The 21,613-nt window shown below is 38.8% G+C and overlaps 2 protein-coding genes across 4 annotated transcripts in view; one reads left to right on the forward strand and one right to left on the reverse strand.

The window, feature by feature from the left end:
- Window positions 1-709: 709 nt before the first annotated feature.
- ribc1 (RIB43A domain with coiled-coils 1) lies at window positions 710-4,836 on the forward strand. Its single transcript, XM_065285599.1, has 7 exons — window positions 710-770; window positions 986-1,186; window positions 1,269-1,595; window positions 1,755-1,873; window positions 2,189-2,416; window positions 2,521-2,687; window positions 4,660-4,836. The coding sequence occupies exons 2-7, from the start codon at window positions 988-990 to the stop codon at window positions 4,739-4,741; spliced, it is 1,122 nt and encodes a 373-aa protein (XP_065141671.1). The 5' UTR covers window positions 710-770; window positions 986-987; the 3' UTR covers window positions 4,742-4,836.
- A 1,507-nt stretch (window positions 4,837-6,343) lies between these two features.
- Window positions 6,344-21,613, reverse strand: part of l1cama (L1 cell adhesion molecule, paralog a) — a 67,441-nt gene continuing 52,171 nt past the window's right edge. For 2 of the 3 annotated variants that reach the window (XM_065285595.2, XM_065285598.2), the window contains 20 exons: window positions 21,330-21,461; window positions 21,094-21,237; window positions 17,487-17,598; window positions 17,126-17,286; window positions 16,463-16,622; window positions 16,249-16,373; window positions 15,802-15,903; window positions 14,284-14,481; window positions 14,002-14,072; window positions 13,658-13,883; window positions 12,553-12,668; window positions 11,973-12,192; window positions 11,767-11,889; window positions 11,374-11,544; window positions 10,492-10,605; window positions 10,047-10,196; window positions 9,367-9,498; window positions 8,764-8,836; window positions 8,643-8,654; window positions 6,344-7,344 (listed from right to left, as the gene is read on the reverse strand). In XM_065285595.2, coding sequence (XP_065141667.1) covers window positions 7,113-7,344; window positions 8,643-8,654; window positions 8,764-8,836; window positions 9,367-9,498; window positions 10,047-10,196; window positions 10,492-10,605; window positions 11,374-11,544; window positions 11,767-11,889; window positions 11,973-12,192; window positions 12,553-12,668; window positions 13,658-13,883; window positions 14,002-14,072; window positions 14,284-14,481; window positions 15,802-15,903; window positions 16,249-16,373; window positions 16,463-16,622; window positions 17,126-17,286; window positions 17,487-17,598; window positions 21,094-21,237; window positions 21,330-21,461 — 2,774 coding nt within the window. In that variant the 3' untranslated portion in view covers window positions 6,344-7,112. The remainder of the gene's footprint in view (window positions 7,345-8,642; window positions 8,655-8,763; window positions 8,837-9,366; window positions 9,499-10,046; window positions 10,197-10,491; window positions 10,606-11,373; window positions 11,545-11,766; window positions 11,890-11,972; window positions 12,193-12,552; window positions 12,669-13,657; window positions 13,884-14,001; window positions 14,073-14,283; window positions 14,482-15,801; window positions 15,904-16,248; window positions 16,374-16,462; window positions 16,623-17,125; window positions 17,287-17,486; window positions 17,599-21,093; window positions 21,238-21,329; window positions 21,462-21,613) is intronic. The other variant, XM_065285597.2, reaches the window with a different exon arrangement.

Consider the following 21,613-nt stretch of genomic DNA (forward strand, 5'->3'; position numbering starts at 1 on the left):
AAACTTATTTAGCTGTCCAAGTTTTATAGAAAGTTTTATTTTTTTAATTAACCTGAATAAACTTGTATTTAAAATTTTTGTCATTTTTATTTCATTAATATTGATCAACATACATCTGTGTGTTTTGCTGATATTTAACCAATGAAAAGTATTAAATAGAGCTTGTGACTTCGTGGCCATTGGATTCTCAAACTGGACATGATGGTTTCCGCACGACAGCGACGCCACGGTTGTGGCTAGAAGGAATACAGCTACGGCAAAAATCTCGTGAAATCTCGCCGGATGAGCGCTGTTTTCATCTTAATCTTACCCCAACCTAGCCCTAAACCAGGAGTGGGGAACCCTGGGTCCTGGAGGGCCACTGTCCTGCAGAGTTTAGTTCCAACCCTAATCAAACACACCTGAAAAATCAAATTAAAGTCTTCGGGACTGCTTTGAAATTAATTTCAGGTGTGTTTGATTAGGGTTGGAACTAAACTCTGCAGGACAGTGGCCCTCCAGGACCCAGGGTTCCCCACCCCTGCCCTAAACCGAACATTTCACGGGATATAGCCATATCCTATATAGCCAGAACCGCTGTTTTCATTCATGCTAATTCTACCCCAACCCCCTAAACCCAACATCTCGCGAGATTTGTCTGAAGTTGTATCCCCTCTAGCCAAAACCCGACGGCAACAGGCCGTGACTTGGTAACTATGGTAACTGATAACACTGCGTCAAATACCTCAGGAAAGCTGACACGCTGCCTCTAAATCGTTATTCAGCAGACAGTAAGTTTTAAGTTTAAATTTAACTTTAAGTTTATACGTTTTTTATGTGCATGCATGATTAAAAGCACTATTTAAATACGAAAAATACATTTAGTTACATCAGTTGTTATAAGTGAACCTAAATAAAACTTTCCACCCGAGTCTCTGTAGTCAGACGCTAGTAGCTTACACAAAGTCAGCTTGTTGACATAAAATCCTGCTTAATGTATTCACAGACATGTACAAGGTTGATGTACCGGTGAATGACTGCGAACTGAAGGCGGTGGAGCGCCGACGGTCCGCTGAAGTTGAGCGCAGGACCCGCATATTCAATCCCAGAGTTCGGGTGATCGGTGTCGACCTGCCCTCATTAAACAGGCAAGTGCAGGAGAAACGAGAACGACTGGAGATGGAGAAACAGCGGGACATGGCTCATGGTAAAAAGCTAGCTTATGCAGCTTGGAAAAAGAGATTTTTTATAATCATTGAGTTCTAAACTATCTATCATCTGTTATTTAGATCTATTGCGCTTATCGCTTGATGAAATGGCAATGCAGCAGAAAAACGAAGAGGAGCAGCTGCGCAGGGAGTTGAATATGGACTTGGTACAATATCGTGCAATATATCAAAGACCAGAGGAGAGTCGTGATGCAGATATTAATTACAACCGAGAGGGGGCGCCAGATGTTAACATTTCTGCCCTGGGACCCTCCAGTATGCAAGTGTTTCAGGGAGAGGGAATAAATGAGAAGGAAAAAATGAGAGCTCAAATGGAGATGAACGAGAGAAACATAAGAGCCCAAATAGAGGAAAAAGAAAAACAAGAAAGGATGCACAAAAATAAAGGTAAACTCTTGGTGAGATTTGTTAGCCTGGTTTCACAGACCAGGGGTTAATGTCACATTACTACCAACCTATTTGTTTTGGGCTTATTATCACTATGGTAGGTAACTCAAAGTTGCTTACATTTTGTAGTAGTATGTATTTGTGTGTGTGTGCCTACAGAGATGTTAACCGGCAGAGAGCTGGTGGAAAATGACCTGAAGGCAATGCAGCTGGATGCCCTGAAGGAAGAGTGCAGAAGAGCTGAACGCATTGCTCTCAGCCACTACAACCAAATTCAGGTAAACAGAGAATGTATATTCAACCAGAATTATTAATGAAACATACTTTGTGCATGTTTATTTAAGGAAGTATGCTCTCAGAATTTTTTTTTATAAAAAAGTATATTCAAATCATCTCAGTTGACTTACATGAAACCAGAATATTTTCAAAAAGCAAGTTTGCATAATTGTGCAAGCACACATTTGAAATTGCACGAGTATATTATCCTTTTTTGGGTGGTCTGTTTTAAAACTCACTTGTTGCAACCCTTCAAATAAGGATCCAGAGATCTTGCTTTTGAGACTAAAGGTCAAGGTAACATGTGACCTCCACAGGCAGAGGAGAGAAATGAGAGGAAACGACAAGAAAAGCTGAGGAGAGAGGGAGAGGAGCTGGCGGAGATACAGTACATGGTGACCTCTGACCTTCTGACGGAGCGACCAGATGCTGCAAAGAGAATGACAGAGGGTTCACAAGTCCACCCCGACCGTTGGAAGGGCATGACCCCGCGGCAACTCGGCAATATCCACAAAGAAAGAGAGAGACAGTGTTTCGAGAAAGAGGTTGGGATTTTGCACTCGCATCTAATCCAACATTGCCCTTTGAACTTGCAGTTATTAATGGTCATGGTAAACGTTATACTCTAACCCCCTTTCAATTTCACCAGAGATGGAGAGAGACAGAGAGGGAACGAGAGCTGGCCTGGGATAACCATCTGATGGAACAATCCAGACAGCAGGAGAGAGAAGAGAAGAGAGGAAGGGAACTGGAGAGGGAAAGGAAAATTCAGCTGGAGAAATACAATCGACAGCTGGCTAGAGAACAACAAGCACAGTAGGGAATTTCATTGTTATTAATAACACAATAAGCAGAACACGGATGATTGAAAGGTTATGCAAACTATCTGACAATATCTTGACAATGTATTACAGTCATTTGCAATGACATATTTTACGATATGTTAATATTATCTCAAGTGTAAGCTTACTGTAGCCTTAAACTGTTCAAGGAAAACACCACCTTTTTTTAATATTTTACTGTTCTTACCTCAACATAGACTAATTAATACATACCTATCTTTTTTCAATGCGTGCACTTAATCTTTGTACAAGCGCATCGTGAATGTGTTAGCATTTAGCCTAGCCCCATTCATTCTTTAGGATCCAAACACGGATAAATTTAGAAGCCATCAAACACTTCCATGTTTTCCCTATTTAAAGACTGTTACATGAGTAGTTACACGAGTAAGTATGGCGGCATAAAAAAAAAACATGGCAATTTAATAAATGAGAACTATATTGTATGGCAGAAGAGCACTTAGTTTGCAGCACTTCAACCTCGGCGCGTAATAAAATCATCACTCCTGACTACTCTCCATCTCGCTAAAACTTCAGTCAATATTACTGCGCCCAAGGTGGAAGTGCTGCAAACTAAGTGCTCTTCCACCATAAAGTATAGTACTCATTTTTATCCGCTTAAAAAATCGCCATAATTTTTTTTTTGTGCCACCATACAGTACTTACTCATGTAACTACTCATGTAACAGTCTTTAAATAGGGAAAACATGGAAGTGTGTGGTGGCTTCTAAATTCATCCCTGTTTGGATCCTAAAGAATGAATGGGGCTAGGCTAAATGCTAACAAATTCACGACGCGCTGTACAAAGATTTAAGTGCACGCGTTGAAAAAAAAGGTATGTATTAATTTGTCTAACTTGAGGTAAGAACATAGTAAAATATTGAAAAACGGTGGCGTTTTCCTTTAAATCGCAGTAAAAAGCCTTTTTTAATAGCGACTGGCTGTAGAGGGCAGAATTGCTCAATAATCGATAACAAAACTTCAGTTGTGGTTTTATTTCGTATTAAATTACCACTTTTTTTGATCCAAACAATGCTCAAAGCATAAAACTTTTTTGATCCAAACAATGCTCAAAGCACACATGTGGAGGTGGTAGAAAAATATAAGTACCTGGGCACGATCTTTGACAACAAGTTAAAGTTTGATCAGAATTCTGAGTTAATTCTCAAAAAATCGCATCAAAGATTGTTCGGGCTGAGAAAGCTAAATTCTTTTAATGTACAAAAAGCAGTTCTTATGTCATTTTATAATTCATTTGTTGAAAGTATTTTGTCATTTTCTTTTATTTGTTGGTTTACATCACTGTCCTTAAAAAACCGAAATCAGTTGGAGGGCATTGTAAAGGTATGTTCGAAAATTATTGGTGTTCCCCTAAGAAGCCTTGCCTCCTATTATGAACAGCAAGTGCTGAGGATGGCACATAAAATATTAGGAGATTGTACCCATCCGTTGAATCAAGACTTTGAGTGGATGCCCTCACAGCGGCGTTTAAGAGCAATTAAATGCTCCACAAATCGATATAAATTTACTTTTGTACCTGAAGCAATAAGGTTATATAACAAATGTAAGTGATTTGTATTTTTTTTATTTTTTTATTTATTTTTTATTTTTTTTGGTGTTTTTATTTTTTATTAGATGTTTAGTATATGTGTAAGTGTTTGTGTGGGGCACTATGTACGTAAGCTTAAACTAATTACCCCTCGGGGATTAATAAAGCTTTAAACTAAACTAAAAAAACTAAAAAAAACAAAAAATTAATTTATTTTTGTGAAAAGTTTTACTCGTAAATACCACACACAAATAAACTGTGTTTAAAACTCCATATTATGTTGACTTTGTTTGTCTTAATATTAATAATTGATATGCTTAAAAATGTCTCTTTAATGTAAATTCAAAATGTTCTCATTGTGTAGTCATTAGAAATAAAAAACAAAATGCTTTTCTTTCAGCCAACAGTACCTGGACAAGCAGCTTTACACAAACCGTCCCGGCGTTGAGTACTTCACCAAGTTCAACAGGAGCTCTCGCTGAACTCAATCCATCCTCCTGCACGTGAAGTAAACATGCTCTGGATTTCATTAACTGTACATTTATCACATTCACAAATAAACAGAACCGGTTGCTTCCCATGGATTGTATACATTTCTTATAGTGAATACATTCACAACATGCTGGATTTTCACACAAACTGACAACTGTTTGTTGCAGACGCAGATGATTCCATCGATTTTATTTAAGAAGTATTTACGTACACTTGCTGATTGGTGTTGCAGATACAATAGCATAATTCACTTCATATAAAGTTAGCGCAGCACACCCTTACTGACCCCATCAGTCCATTTCACCGTCGTAGTACAGACAAACACGGCAGGAGAATGTGGTCAACCAATACGACAGTCCCACTTTAAACATCCGTTCCTTCATTTATTTTCACATCAGATGCAGTAACAAACAGAACATACAAGAGTATTAAGAGACTATAAGGTCAAGCTTATTTATGGGTCAAGCCTACAGTAGATGAAATCAGTTTAAGATGATACATTGAACAGGTAACAACAGAAATAACAATGTTTATTCACTAATCGAGCTTCGAACCAAACGGGGCCCTCTGTTTTCTTGCAGGTGAGGGCGGTACAGTGAATTTCCAATCTCAATACACAGTCAAGACACCGACAAAATACACGAGTCTAGCAGCAGTTCAGTTGAATATTGAGTTGAATATATTTTCCCTCTCCTGTAAGAAAATAAATCGAGACTTTTTGTCCTGAGCGTCTATACAGTTTTAGTGAGGGAGGCTATTTAGATCCGAATAGATCTAAATAAAAACTTGCATCTTTGCATGACAGTCAGCATGTTTCTATTGCTCCCTGGAAGTGTGTTTTGTGTAAAACCTGCAAATAATATGACATGGGTTTTATTCAGATACGCACAATACTGACATTTCTCAGCACGCGGGAAACTACTATAAAAGCAGATCCTGATTTTGCCGGTAGTCTCAATTATTCAAAAGCAGACATGGTTTATTTTTGTGTTTTTGTTCCAATCACTTATTACAATTTTCTGCAACATTCATTTATCAAAGCACTTTTTGTCATGTTTTAAAACTATGCACTACTTATCTAACCACGCCCATATCACGACTAACAAGTTACTCTAAAGTTTAAAAAAAGTTACAAAATTGAAACAAATGAGCTGTTACAAAAACTAAAACCTAACAAGACATTATAACAAACAATCGTTCGGGCCATATTTACATTCATCTGGAAAATAAGGATTTTTCCCTGTGCCCCTTCTTGGAAATACGAGATGCGCCGTTGATTCCTATATATTTGTTTAGCAAATTAAAAGGAAAGACGAGGGAAACAATGCTATTTGGTATACTGGCATGGAATCATAACTTCCACCCAAAAAAAGCATACAGTACATTCTCTGTGTAATAAGACACAATCCAGAACATACATGATTGCATTTTACGCAACCAAATTAAATGGATGTCTGTATGTGTGTGTGTGTGTGTGTGTGTGTGATGTGCTCTCTTACAATCCCATCTTACTCAAAACTACCTCACAATTTACTACACATCATATATGTGTGTGTATTCTTATGGCTTTACACCAACAGGACCGCAGGAGAGTCTGTCAATAGTTTAATACACTGCGAAAAAACAAATTACAGACATAGACAGAAAGGTCATCCAAAATGCTTAGAGGTGATGATGGAGTTTTCGTAGGCAGGCACAGGAACCGATGGAGAAGAGAGATAATATAATACTGTATTTGGCTAAATTGATAGATGCGTATATGTACAGTTTGCTATAAGTCATTGCATCTCATATATTTACACTATGGATCTCTGTATAATAGTAACTGAGGGGATGCAGATATGTATCTTCTATTGAATCACGACAGTCTGACAAATTGTGTATAGATAAAACACAAATTTATAAATAAAAAATAAAAATACATTTATGAAACATGATATAAGCTAAAAAAAGTTAAAAGGTAGACGCACAAACCATTTTCAGCTTGTCATCTATATGGTTACACACTTAGTGACAAATTTAAGGCCCTCACACTTCTTCCACAACACTTCTTATCCGCAAACATGTTTGAGTTGGCATCCGCTTGACATTTGATGGATGTCCTTTCTGGAAGTTTCACGGTCTTGTTTATATAATTTTAAATGGTTATATCATAAAATGAATGATCATATCTGTAAACAACGAGCATGGCAGTCTATATATGACAAATGGCTGTGTTGGTCCAATTATGTCCCAGCAGTGCATCTGGTATGTTTTCTTGGCATCTGTTTGGTGTCCAGGTCTCAATTTTGGGCTGTTGATTCAATCGTGTTTCGAAGTGGGCACATGTGTGACTCCACGTTTGGTCTTGGGCTCGCCCGGTTAGTCGAGGAAGGCGGCAGAGTTGGGCACGCCGTGGTGGGAAAGAGATGTGGCAGGATTTAAAGGGGAACTTTCCAGAGTCTCCGGACCGTCTCGGACTCCGCTGCTCTGACTGGCCAGTGACTCGTCCATGATGACCTCGGTCTGCACGCTGTTGCCGTAGTCGTCGGTACACAGCTTACTGTCATCGCAAAGGGACGGCTGACTGGCTGTCTGCTTTTCCTCGTTGTCACTTTTCATCAACATTGAAGGAGGAATAAATACGTATACGTTTGCGAGACATCAAATGGGGTAAAATTTCACTCTGTATTCTGTCAGGGGAGTAGCAACCATTATCAAAGGGGGTACGTGACCTTGCATATTTTTCGTTTTTGGAAGGTAATGGATACTGTGGCTGTGTTTAGTTTTAAATACTAAACTACTATTTACTACACAAAAAATAAAGATGCTTCACAAGGTCATAGAAGAACTATTAAAGGATTAGTCAATTTTCTTAAAAAAAAAAACAAATTCTGATAATTTACTCACCACCATGTCATCCAAAATGTTAGTCTTTCTTTGTTCAGTCGAGAAGAAATTATGTTTTTTGAGGAAAACATTCCAGGATTTTTCTCATTTTAATGGACTTTAATGGACCCCAACACTTAACAGTTTTAATGCAGTTTAAAATTGCAGTTTCAAAGGACTCTAAACAATCCCAAACGAGGCATAAGGATCTAGCAAAACGATTGTCATTTTTGGCAAGATAAATAAAAAATATGCACTTTTAAACCACAACTTCTCTTCTTCCTCCGGCTTTGTGACGAGCCAACGCGACCTCACGTAATTGCGTAATGACATGGAAAGGTCATGTGTAACATATATGAAACGCACATTTGAGGACCATTTTAAACAATAAACTGACACAAAGACATTAATTAGTATCATTCGACATACAACAACGTCGGAACGGTCCTCTTTCTCCACACTTGTAAACACTGGGGCGTAGTTTCGATACGTCATTCGTGACTTCTTGCCGTGATGACGTATTGCGTGAGATCGCGCTGGTGGGTCACACGACCGGAGGAAGACGAGAAGTTGTGGTTTAAAAGCGCAATTTTTTTATTTTTCTTGCCAAAAATGACAATCGTTTGCTAGATCCTTATGCCTCGTTTGAGATCGTTTAGTCCTTTGAAGCTGCAATTTTTCTGCATTAAAACTGTTAAGTGTTGGGGTCCATTAAAGTCCATTAAAATGAGAAAAATCCTGGAATGTTTTCCTCAAAAAACATTATTTCTTCTCGACTGAACAAAGAAAGACATCAACATTTTGGATGACATGGTGATGAGTAAATTATCTGGATTTTTTTCTGCTTGAAGTTTGGCTATAATACTTTCTATAGAAGTGTCATTCTGTATTTACTGTATTTGCATTTTTACAATATCCCCCATTTGTCAAATAGTTCCTAAGCCCCTTCATTTAGTGTGTTAAAGGGACAGCACTCAGAAAGCCAAGCATGCACAAGAACACAAAGCCGCAGCGAAGCATTACCTCTCCAGTGATCTGCAAATCATTGCGAGGAGCATAGAGAAGAAAGAGGAAGAACATAAGAAACAGGAAAAAGAGGCTTATGTGCTGTCTGCAAGTTGTGTAACAAACTTTAAAATCACACCTGTATTCTCCAAAGGCCTCATTATTCATCGGCCGAGCTTCTGAATCTATCTGGCCCTCCTCTTTTTCTTTAACTGCAACAGAGGAATGATTTTCAGCGATATGCTGTTGCATTAATACAGATACATCCAAACCTGCTGTAGATATTTTAAAAGTAAGGTGATGAAAATAGGCCCACATAGCCGGGCATCCTCAGATGCATTATGTAAATGCATTAGCAATACATGTGAAGGTTATCCACAGACAACTATTTTTACATTTACTGTCACTTATGCTTATCTTACATAAAATATCTTAATAGAGCTATGAATATAACATTTTGATATATATGTGTACAGTACAGATATATTATATACAGTTACACAATGTGCTTTCTGTACAACTACTTTAATTGCAACCAGGCAAAATTATAAAAAAGTGATACACTGTCAGAAAAAATTGTCAAAAAATGGTCCCTAGCTGTCATTGGGGCGGTGCCCTAAATGGTACATATTAGGACCTTTGTAAAGGGTACTGTCCTAGTGACAGTGTACATAAATAAACTTGAATTGTATTTAATAAATCTGTGTTTGTGTCGTAAGATGGTGTCCATGTTTTTTTTTACCTGAGTATTTTCCACCCTTGTTCCGTTTTATAAAACAAAGAATAAGCAGTAACAGCAGCAACAGCACAAGGGCGCTGATGAGTCCAATGAACCAGCCCTCGGTGACAAAAGCAGTCTGCGGCTCCATGACTCCTTAAGTAAGAGACAGTAGAGTATAACCATCTTATTTTTGTTTGATATGAGTTATCAACCTGATCTCATAGGAAGTTGAACTTATTATATAAGGTGGTGAATTTGTATGACGTGTACGATACCCCATCCCTAAACCCAGCATCACTAGTGGTGCAAAACCAAATCATACAAAATCATATAAATGAGATATAAATTAACCAACTCTTGGGGCAGTCAACGCCTAATGATTAGAGAGTCGGGCTTGTAACCCGAAGGTCACCAGTTCATAGTTGCCCAATGCTGCGGGTGTGTGTGTGTGTTCGCTATAGGGATGGGTAAAAATTGCAAAGGTTACATTTTGAGTTTGGGCTACCCTACTTGACATGTGCGTTACTACTGAGATACATACAAATTGCCATAAGATTGTGCTGAAAGTAACAAGCAAACATCTTCTAGTCTCTCCAACTACAAGCTTTAAGAAAATCTTCAATTGATGTTGATAAAAGCTGCACCGAAATATGACATCAGTGAAATGTATTATAATGTTATGGAAGGCTGTTTATTATTACGTGCTCCTGTCGTCACGATCTCAGTCTCCATGAAAGTTTTGTTGCTAAAGTCGAAGCGCAGGCGATACTGGGATCCGGGTTGAAGGCCCTGCAGCGTGTAGAAAGCCTGAGAGGTGTTCACTTTTTCAGAGGACTTCCATTTGCCTTTGCCTAAAGAGAAATACAAATAAGCCTATCGAAGCAAACCGACTCGCTTATTCTCAATTCAACTCAATAATTTGCAACTAAAAGACTCCATTAGGCCCAGAAAGAGGCATTCAATGCAAAATCAATAAGAGTTTTATGTTCAATAAGCAGGTCTGAATGAGCATATTTCTACTAACTAACAAACTAACTAACTGGTAGTTTATAAAACAGAACACCTGCTAGTTCCTTCTTTGCTTAAAATGCTATAAATGGAACAAGCTTGTTATTCTCAGTTATATCTTGTCTATACAGCACTTACCTTCTTTTTTCAGGTAATGAATAAGGAAGCCCACGTTCCTCTGTCTTTCTTTTGTCAACCAGGTCAAGTTCACTGATGTGTCTCCAATCGATAAGCTAATGTTGGAAGGTGGACCTGGTCGTGCACAAAGAAACGAAACAATGTAGAGGCCTTTAAAACTGTACCATTTTTTGCTACACGGTGTCCTAAGCAGAAGGGGTAGTTTCCCAGACAGTGGTTATCTTAAAGGGGACTTTTTTAAAGACTTTTTTAAGATGTAAAATAAATATTTGGTGTCCCAAGAGTACATATGTGAAGTTCTAGCACCAAATACCATATAGATCATTTATTATAGCATGTTAAAATTGCCAATATGTAGGTGTGAGCAAAAATGTGCCGTTTTTGGGTGTGTCCTTAAAATGCAAATGAGCTGATCACTGTCCTAAATGGCAGTGTCGTGGTTGGTAGTGCAGATTAAGGGGCAGTATTATCCCCTTCTGACATTACTAGGGGAGCCAAATTTCAATGACCTATTTTTCACATGCTTGCAGAGAATGGTTTACCAAAACTGTTACTGGGTTGTTGGTTTTTTTTTACATTTTCTAGGTTGATAGAAGCACTGGGGACGTTATAAATAAACACTACTGGTGTGCATCTTGAGACATTCGCACTGATATATTTTAAGATATGTCAGAACAATTTGCTTTCTATCAAGACAACACTAACATTTAACTAAGTCTGGGACTATGCTTAAGTCCCCTCAGTGTTTAAAGCACATAAAGATAAAAGCCACAACCACATTACACAATAAGCACAGGACATTTTGACTCTCAGAAACTCTTAAAGGCCATACGCATGTCCAGATTTCACATAAATAATTTGGTAATAAGGAAAGTGTCAGACCTCCATCCAATGTGGTGGCTCCTTCCCTGATGATTGGCAGGCCTTGTCCAGGGGCAGTGCGTCCCCGCAAGAGGAACCGGTACCGACTGTGAGGGTCAAGCTTTTTCAAGGTGAAGTGAGACGTACTGTGTCCATCAATATTTTCCACCTGCATAGGACTGTCTTTACCGACTAAAGAGAAATGGGTAAAAAGCAAATAATTTAATACAATTTTTTGATGAAAAATAGCCCTTAATCTATCACATAATCACTCACTATTATATACAATACAGTATGTGTGTCAGTATTTGCTTATAGTCAAATCACTACACGATTCCACAAGTATAAAACTTTATGTCAATCCTAATTAATAATCATAATAACTCTGCAAATTTTAACAAGCATGAATCGTACTTTGTTGATACTGTAATACGTATCCAATCATGACTCCGTTTGGCTGGGTGGGCGGAGTCCAATGCAGCGTCATCTCTGTTTCTGATGGGCTATCCAAGAGCAGAGATGATGGAGGACCGGGTACTGAAACAAGAGATGACATCATTTGCTTCATTACTTCCCTTCTTTCATCTATAACTATTTTTACGTCTCTCTTGCTTTCCTACCTCCTTCTGGTGTGTGGAAAACAAGGGGTTCAGACTGTGGTCCTTCTCCTTTATTGTTAAAGACACTGACACTCAGGGCATAATGAGAGTACGGCTGTAGATCTCCCAAAACCTCTTTGGTATTTGTTGTTGTCACGATCGAGATATTGGTTGGCTTGCCCTCCCTGACACGCTCTCGTCGGAGGTGTCTGCTTTCAGGGCCGTAGTGCATGAGATAGATCTATAAAAGATAGAGGTGTCAAAATCTATCAATCATGTCTTCTAGAAAACAGCGTCTATCAATACAGATGTTTCGCAGACAGGGTTTAGATTAATCCAGGACTAGGCCTTACTTATAGGACATATCTTGAGACAAAAATATGTTAAGATATCCAAGTACAAGGTGTTTTTAAATTAAGACAACTCAAACATGCACTCAAACGAACCCTGTTTGTGAAACCGCCCCAAAAAGTTTATAAAGGTATAATATCCAATGCACTATTGCAAGCTAACATTTGTAACTTTACACTTACATTAAATACAATTGTATGTTCCTACATTTGTAAGGTTTGGCTGAGCGTATAGGTGCACATGACATTACCTTGTACCCCTGCAGAAGACCCCTCACACTATCTTTGTTCACGGGTGCCCACCTCACTTCAATGGCAGTGCTGTTCTCTAGCTCCACAGCCACATTCAGAGGAGCTTCAGTAGGATCTATCAGAGACAGAGAGGTCAAAATAAAACCATGTGATTTACACAAACATATCTATTAACATGTAACGCAAATGGGTGATTCTCGTGAAATTAGACTTATGAGGTGTCATGAAACAATTTGATAAAAAAAGTAAATGAGAAGTAAGAGTATCAAAATAAGAAGCATACAGTTACAAACATCTCTTCATGTACTATTTTGCACATGATTTCAAATGACATCATACAAACCAATTTTAGTTTTTTTCCACATTTAAGGGGAAATTTTTCATTACCGCAACGTGTCCATGACCGAATATGGGTTTTTTGAAATGAAAATATTTATAATTAAAAAATAAAAAAAATAAAAAGCTTTATTGCATGTTATACTGTAAACATTTACAGTAAAGAAACATGTGGTCTTTGGTGATCCTTGGTAAATTTAGAGACAATAATAAGGAATAGAAATGTGTCCAAGAAAAATTTTCTCATCCTCCGCAACAATTTTCAATCATTGTTTAAGCCCTCTAGGAACATTTTCAAAAAAAAAAATTGTTGGAAGGGACATAATTGACTGTGACACTCAAGATGGCTACCAGGTAAGCAGTTCTTATTTTTTCTCTCCAGATAAAAGTAGAAATTTTGTTTGTCATAGTACCTAGACAACTTTTTAGTTCTCATTACCGAAACATGAGTTTGTAAATGCATATATTTAATGTAATATCATGTTGCGGTAATGATAATTTTTGATAATGATCATCTAAAAAAAATGTAAATAATTCTATAGGAAATATTTTTTAAATCCTCTAAAAATAATGGTTATAGTAAGTTCAGACATTAATCTTATATGTGCAAAAAAATTGGCTTCAAGGGCTTTAAAAAAAAATCTGATGCTGGACACATTCAAAGTCTGGATTTCGTGAGAATCACCCAAATGTATATTTTTATGAAATGTAAATTTACAAGGTCTTGAAAAGGCAAAATGTTCAAACGTGACAAACAAGCACACTCACAGTCTTCTCCAGAGTAGCCAAGGACAGATTTGGGCTCTGGAGCAGGTCCCATGTCATTCAAAGCTCCTACTTTAATATCAAAAGCAGCAAAATCACCAACGTCTGTGACAATAAAGGGTGGCGAGGCGGTGTAGTTCTGGTGAAAGGTAGGGCCATCACCCAAAACCTTTCTCCACATTACGTTATAGCGAAAACCTGGGCCATTAAAACTTCGTCTGTCAATCTCCTGCAAAAAGATGATGATGATTCAGACTCATGAGTCATGAACTAAACTGTATCTTTATAATATGAACAATAATGTTCGCAGTTTCTTTAGTCATATACTGTAGATGAACTGAACTTACTTTCCATGTGATGACAAGGGTGTCTGGTTCGATAGAGTCGCTGCGTACACCTTCAGGGTTGATGTCTGGAGCTGTAGAGGACAAATCGTAGTTTGGTGCCAGAACATTTCTAACATGGCAATAAAACTGTCACTTCACATCAGCTACACAATGAGGGTAAACAACACAAACGCATAACCCAAGCTGTCATGCAAGGACGAAACAAATGCATCCAAAAACTGGTCAGTTTTAAAGAACACAAACACACGTACATGTGTGAGTGTGATGTTCAGCATTACTTACGAGCCGCTTGCGTGTGATAGGCATCAGTACGCATGCTGGGGTCGCTCTTGCCGACCTCGTTGATGGCAATGACCCGAAAACGATAGGAAATGAAGGGTTTCAGAGGAAGAACAGCTCGCCGCTTGCTGCCTGACACACGGAGCAGTTCCTCCCATTCACTTCTTTCAGATCCAACCTCCTCAAACTCAATTAAATACTCTAGATACATAAATAAACACAGACATACAAAAACAGGGTCAGGTCAGAGATTTACATATAGTATATATTTTTCAGATATTACTTGGAGACGTCAGGCACATTTAAAAACATAAAAATGTCATTGCATTATCTAACATATCAACCCAGAGGACATTTATTTGCAAAAAAAATTAAATATGTACATTAAACACATGTCTATATTTTGCAGTATAAAAGGCAGACCCAGGGTTCCCACACCTTAGTTAACTTCAAATTCAAGGACCTTTCAAGGACTTTCCAGGTCCAATACCCTCAAATTCAAGGACTAAATGTGAGGACACATTTCAAGTGAGAGCAAGGTTACATCGTGTTACCTTTTAAGATACATTGTTACAGTTCCCTTTCGAGGGAACTAGCGCTGCGTCACTGCGGTGACACTATGGGGACGCCTCCAGGGGTAAATGCGTCTGAATGTGTATATCAAATTCAACCAATGGTGAGGCTTAACGACAAAGACAGGGTGTTGTGGGAGCCAGGAAGTATATCGCTATCTGAAATATTGCCAAAGACGGCGTTACAGGGACGCAGGAAGTATGGCAAGGGAGATGCAGCGGAACAACAGTTACATACGTAACCAGAGGCGTTTTTGTGTGTCAAACACAACTATGCAAAAAAGCATTTTGGTATGAATCAACATTCGCAGCATTTAAAGCAAACAGTTAAGCATGTGCGCTTAAAAAAATCTAGAATTTTTATGATATTATCCTACACTACACAGGAAATATGGATTTTTTTCCAGAAAACTTCTTGCATTAACTAGATTCAAGCACTTTCAATGACCTGTATCTATGTATGTATATTTTCAAAAACTTCCAGGGCCTTGAATTCCCCCCCCCCAGATTCACAAACTTTCAAGGATTTCAAGGACCCATGGGAACCCTAGGCGGGGTCCATGATCTCTGAAAGCCAATGCTGACGATTAAAATGACCTAAACAAACACTCCCACACCCTAAAGAATCTAACCCTTCTTTGATAGGCCCGCCGCACACATACGCAACCCAGGCAACGATGTCAGTTAGTAGACACGCCCCTTACTGCTGACTGGCTACAAGTGTGATTGGGTACTGCACTGCATTGTTAGAAATAAAGACAACTTTTATGGTCCACTGTGTAGATTTTTGCGTCATCTAGCGTGAGATTACAACCAACAGCTCGGTTCACAGCTCACCCCTTCCTTTCGAAATTTGACATTAAAAGGTACACAAACCAAATGCATTACATAAACGCTATGCACACAAACATATTAAACATTGTAAGAGATTGTGTATGGTATACAGTACCTAACACAGGGCTGTTGTGAGCCTCTCCAGGTGTCCAGCTGAGCGTAACACTGCGGTCTTTCGGTTCGATCATCAGAACTTGGGTTGGAGGATCAGGTCGGTCTAGTAAATGAGGTCAAGTGTTAAGATGTAGACACATATGCTGTTAAAGGTCATTTCATAACTGCCTCCAGCGAAACAGATCTTGCCCTTTCGATGGGAAACACATGATGTTTTCATTGCAAAAATCCTTGCTGTGTTTAATCGAATACATCTATAACGTCTGAAATCTTACCAAAAAGTGCATTTTATCTTGTTCCACTGGCACAAAGCACAAATCTGGTTTTAACCATAAGTCTTACTACATTTCTTATTCTCACAGTGTGCATAAATTCTGACAGGTATCGTTTGTAGATAATCCAGTCACAGAGAACGGACATTTATTTCACACATTATAGAGTGCCCTACCAACAATAGTAATGGAGCCAGTCGCTTCAGCCACATCCAGAGTGGTAATGACCTCACAGGTATAAATCCCTGCATTCTCTTCCTCCACCTCAGGAATTATGAGGGTGGACTCATCTATCATGTACCTAGGACATTTATGGTTAATAATTTTCATCTTTCATGAGCTCAGCTTATTTATAGCAGACAGGAAGTCTGGAAAGTTCTGCAAGCGTACCTGTCTGAGTCGAAGGACTCTAAGAGCTTCTGGCTGTTCTTCCTCCACTGGACCTGAGGAGCGTCCTGTCTGGCGTCCACCTGGTACTCACAAGTGAGGGTTGCTGGTTTCCCTCGCTGGATTCTCAGATTTTTTGGAGGCTTCACAATGACCGTTTTATCTGGCAGAAAGAATGAAATAGTAAGTAAATGAAGCAAAACCCTCTAAGTGCATCTGACATGTTTTCTTGTAAATTGGTATTTTTGATCAGGTTCTTATGTTAAGGTTTAGTAATTTCACTTTAATGGCAATGATAAAAGGTTATTGGTCAGTAATTGAAATGCCTTATTTTCACAAATGTCACTTAATTGGTCTTTAACAAATTTGACTCTCTTTTGCTGCAAAACCCTCTATGTGCATGCAAAAACCCCTTTTCCCAATCCCACCATCTCTATCTCCAGTCAATCCTGTCCTTCGGAGTAAAAGTATTAAAACATGGGTTTAAAACCAGGAACACATAAAATATTAAACTTCAATGCACTGTCAATTTAGATAAAAGCGTCTTTTAAATGCATACATTTATATGTAAATTGAATTAACAGAGATTAGCCTTACTGTCTAAATATGGTCAGTTATGAATCATAAGTGTATGAAGTTGTGTACATTCATGCATTTGTAACTCACTGAGTACATCCAACTCAGCTGTGATGGTGATTTTGTCATTTTTCACAGTGCAGGTATACTGGCCGCTGTCATTGAGGGAAGCATTATTGATCTGTAGATAGCCATCAGATAACAGACTCATCCTGGGGTTGGTGAACAGATCGCCCCAGGACTCCCCCTCCCTGTGAAAACACCGTATTTATTTTAGCATGTTTGGATGGATGCAACATCATAAAAATGGCAATTGAATTGATGGAAATTTTTCCTATCGTCATTTTAATCCCTCCAAAGCTTCTCCCCCCCCACCAATATTCAAGACAGCTGGCAGGTGCAGTTCTGGCATGTGTAGAAGAGACACCCCGCTAGATCAAGCCTGTCTCACCATGTGACACTGGGCAGAGGAGAGCCAAAGGTCTCACAAGCCAGCTCAATCTTCTGTCCTTCTGCCACAGAGTACATCAGACCATCTTCTGTCAGGATCTGTGGAGGTAGTTCTACAAAAACAAGACATTCACTCTTATTTAGTTTCACAGATTTAAAAATTATTAGATTTTTCTCTCTATCTATCTATCTATCTATCTATCTATCTATCTATCTATCTATCTATCTATCTATCTATCTGTCTATCTATTCATTGTCTCCATCTATTGTCTCTACCGTACTCATCCATGTATCCATCCATCCATCCATCTACTGTATCCATCCATCAATGCATTTCCGGTATCCATCTATCTACTGTGTCCATCCATCCATCCATCTACTGTTTCCATCCATCCATACATCCATCCACTGTATCCAACCAACCAATCTACTGTATCCATCCATTCATCCATCCATCCAGCCATCCATCCATCTCCTGTCCCCATCCATCCATTTATCAATTGTCTCTATCTATCTATCGTCTCTGTCTATCTATCTGTCTGTCTGTCTTTCCGTCCATCTACTGCATCCATCTATCATCCATCCAACCGTCCATCCATCTACTTTGTCCATCCAACCAACCAACCAACCAACCATCCATCCATCTACTGTATCCATCTATCCATCCATCTACAGTATCTATCCATCCCTCCATTGTATCCGTCCATCCATTCATCCATTTACTGTATCCAGCTAGGGGTGGGCGGAATGGCCAAAAATCTATTTCACGGAATGAGTCATTTTATTTCACTGAACGGAATATTTCACGGTATACATGTTTTTCAGTTTTTATTGTTTTTTGATGATAAAAATGTACAGAAATACACCACTCACTATAGCTTTTAACTAAATGCTCACCACAGTTTTAAAATATGAGCAATTTAAAGTTAATAATGTTAAAGTGAAAATGCCCAGAAGATAACAACAGATAAGTCTTGATAAGACAGAATCTTGCTTTTAATTGAGTTATTAATTTTATAGACTATTGAAGCTATAGTATGGCTTCATTGTATTTTGTATTTATGCATACATTACATTAAACATATGCAATATGTAAAATGAACAGGTATAAATATATGCAAAAACCTACAGACAGGATAAATACCTGTATATGAGAGAAGAAGCTCTAGATATTATAAATGTGACAGGTGCTATGATGTGATGATCATAAAGTTTGTTTTAAGGTCTTGACGCCCTTTACTTTCTATTAGACCTTAACATTTGCATCTCTTTCTCATCTTTCCGATCAAATATGGTTGTATAAGCAAATGGCGCCACAGCAGCGCACGTGTCACAGATATAAACGCGAGTTTTGTCTTAGCTTGCTTAAAGTTCAGAAAACTTTACAACAATTAGCATTATGTGCTAGAAGAACTCTTTATTTGGCGTCGCAGGCGCAGCTTCTTGCGCTTGCCTAGAGAGACCTCTGCACGTGACGCGAGAGACCGGCCGGCTGCTGCATGAGGAGAGAGAGAGCGCGCGCGCGCGAGAGAGAGAGCGCGCGCGCGCGAGAGAGAGAGCGCGAGAGCGAGCAAGACAAGAGTCTCGCTGCGTGACCCGCGGTGGATTCCCTGGCACTTGTTATAAAAAATACACAAATAACTCGTTCATTTTTTATAATTGAACTATTTTACATGTTTCTCGGTCACAGTCAGTCTAACATGCTGGAGGGCAGAGTTAGCCACGCCCACTTATTTGCATTCCGCGGAATAGACGGAATAGAAAAATCTGTTACGTCTGACATTTTATTCCGCGGTAACGGAATATACCGTCATACCGCCCAGCCCTATATCCAGCCATATATTGTATTCATCCATGCATCCATCCATCTACTGTATCCATCCATCCATCCATCCATCCATCTACTGTATCCATCTATCCATCCATCTACAGAATATATCCATCTATCCATCCATCTACAGAATCTATCCATCCATCCATCCATCCTTTGTATCCATCCATCCATCCATCCATCTACTGTATCCATCCATCCATCCATCTACTGTATCCATCTATCCATCCATCTACAGAATCTATCCATCCATCCATCCTTTGTATCCATCCATGCATCCATCCATCTACTGTATCCATCCATCCATCCATCCATCTACTGTATCCATCTATCCATCCATCTACAGAATCTATCCATCCATCCATCCATCCTTTGTATCCATCCATCTATTGTATCCATCCATCCATCCATCCATCCATCTACTGTACCCATCTATCCATCTATCTACAGAATCTATCCATTCATCCATCTAATGTATCCATCCATGCATTCATCCATCTATTGTATCCATCCATTCAACCAACCAATCTACTGTATCTAACCATCCATCCATCCATTTACTGTATCCATCCATCCATCCATCCAACTATCTGTCTATCCATCTATCTATCCATCTATCTATCCATCCATCCATCCATCCATCCATCCATCCATCCATCCATCCATCCATCCATCCATCCATCCATCCATCCATCCATCCATCCATCCACTATATCCATCCATCCATCCATCCATCCATCCATCCATCCATCCATCCATCTACTCTCCCCATCCATCCATTTATCAATTGTCTCTATCTATCGTCTCTGTCTATCGTCTCTATCTATCTGTCTGTCTTTCTGTCTGTCCGTCCATCTATCCATCCATTCGTCCGTCTACTGCATCCATCTATCCATCCATCCGTCCGTCTACTGCATCCATCTATCCATCCATCCATCCATCCATCTACTGTATCCATCTATCCATCCATCTACAGTATCTATCCATCCATTGTATCCAACCATGCATCAATCCATTTACTGTATCCATCCATCCATCCATCCATCTATTGTATCTATCCATCCATCCAACCAACCAATCTACTGTATCCACCCATCCATCCATCCATCCATCCATTTACTGTATCCATCCATCCATCCATCCATCCATCCATCCATCCATCTAACTATCTATCTATCCATCCATCCATCCATCCATCCATCCATCCATCCACTGTATCCATCCATCCATCCATCCATCAATCCATCTGTCTATAGATAGTCACTCTTTGCCTAGAATTTGCAAACTCTTGTAAAATTTTATCACGCACCTTCTTGAAGTTTTACCCTGAGATGCTTATTAAACAATATTGAAGAGTTACCATCTATTCTAGGCTCTTATTGGCTGCTTTTTCTATCTATCTATTTCATAAATAATTTCTTTTAAATAAAACTTATCTTATAAAATAAATCTATATGTTTGTCACAACTTTATTTGTGTCTACAAAAGTACTTTTTAAACCTTCAGATTAAAAGATGTTTAAGATCATGGGAAACATTTCAGTCAAGTGTTTCCAAACCTTTGATCAGTACTGTATATATAAACATCACTTATCCTTTCTCTCCCTCTCTGTCTTTAAAATGTATTTTGCACTTCTCATCTTATTGCCTTCCTAAGACGAATCACTACTTCAAGTTCACAAGCTGCCTAGTTTGCAGAATCATTCACATATTCATTCATTTGTCACGTCTTAGCAAGCACCACTAAAAATAAATGGTGTTTTTGAAACTTTCCTCACCTATAACATAGACGTAGGCATTGGTGAGGATTGTTCCGTGCTTATTGGCAGCTTTGCACTGATACACAGCGGTGTCCATCAGATCCACATTACTTATAGTTAGTGTGCCATCCTTCAAAGTGCGCCTAGGGTCAGGGTCAGTATCTATACAAAAAGACACCTTGGTATGTAAATGCATAACAGCACACACAAAAAAATATGCATGAACATGACGTTTCCTGAAATAGATCAGTTACCAGAAAGAGGAATTCCATTGATGCTCCATGTGACTACTGGGCTGGGAATGCCATCAGCCTTACACTCCAGGTTGACTGTCTCTCCAGGTGCATAAAGCTGACTCTTTGGATTCTTAATCCAAAATGGGGCAGCTAGACAAACCAAACACAATATACAGTACATACAATATGTACAAAATAAAAAACGTACTGTATACCAATAAGCTCTTACAGATAAATGTGACCATGTTTGTGAAATCCAGGTTAAAGTCTCATATAATCTCATTTTGAGATCAGGAGCATTA

Source organism: Paramisgurnus dabryanus, chromosome 21 (assembly GCF_030506205.2).
Source record: "Paramisgurnus dabryanus chromosome 21, PD_genome_1.1, whole genome shotgun sequence".
Lineage (NCBI taxonomy): Eukaryota > Metazoa > Chordata > Actinopteri > Cypriniformes > Cobitidae > Paramisgurnus > Paramisgurnus dabryanus.

What these genes read in the sequence shown, in the direction of transcription:
- ribc1 (XM_065285599.1), top strand. Translation starts at nt 988, where the DNA reads ATGTACAAGGTTGATGTACCGGTGAATGACTGCGAACTGAAGGCGGTG. An exon ending in ACAGCGGGACATGGCTCATG is followed by an intron (nt 1,187 to 1,268) that starts GTAAAAAGCTAG and finishes TCTGTTATTTAG; the next exon opens with ATCTATTGCGCTTATCGCTT. An exon ending in GCCACTACAACCAAATTCAG is followed by an intron (nt 1,874 to 2,188) that starts GTAAACAGAGAA and finishes TGACCTCCACAG; the next exon opens with GCAGAGGAGAGAAATGAGAG.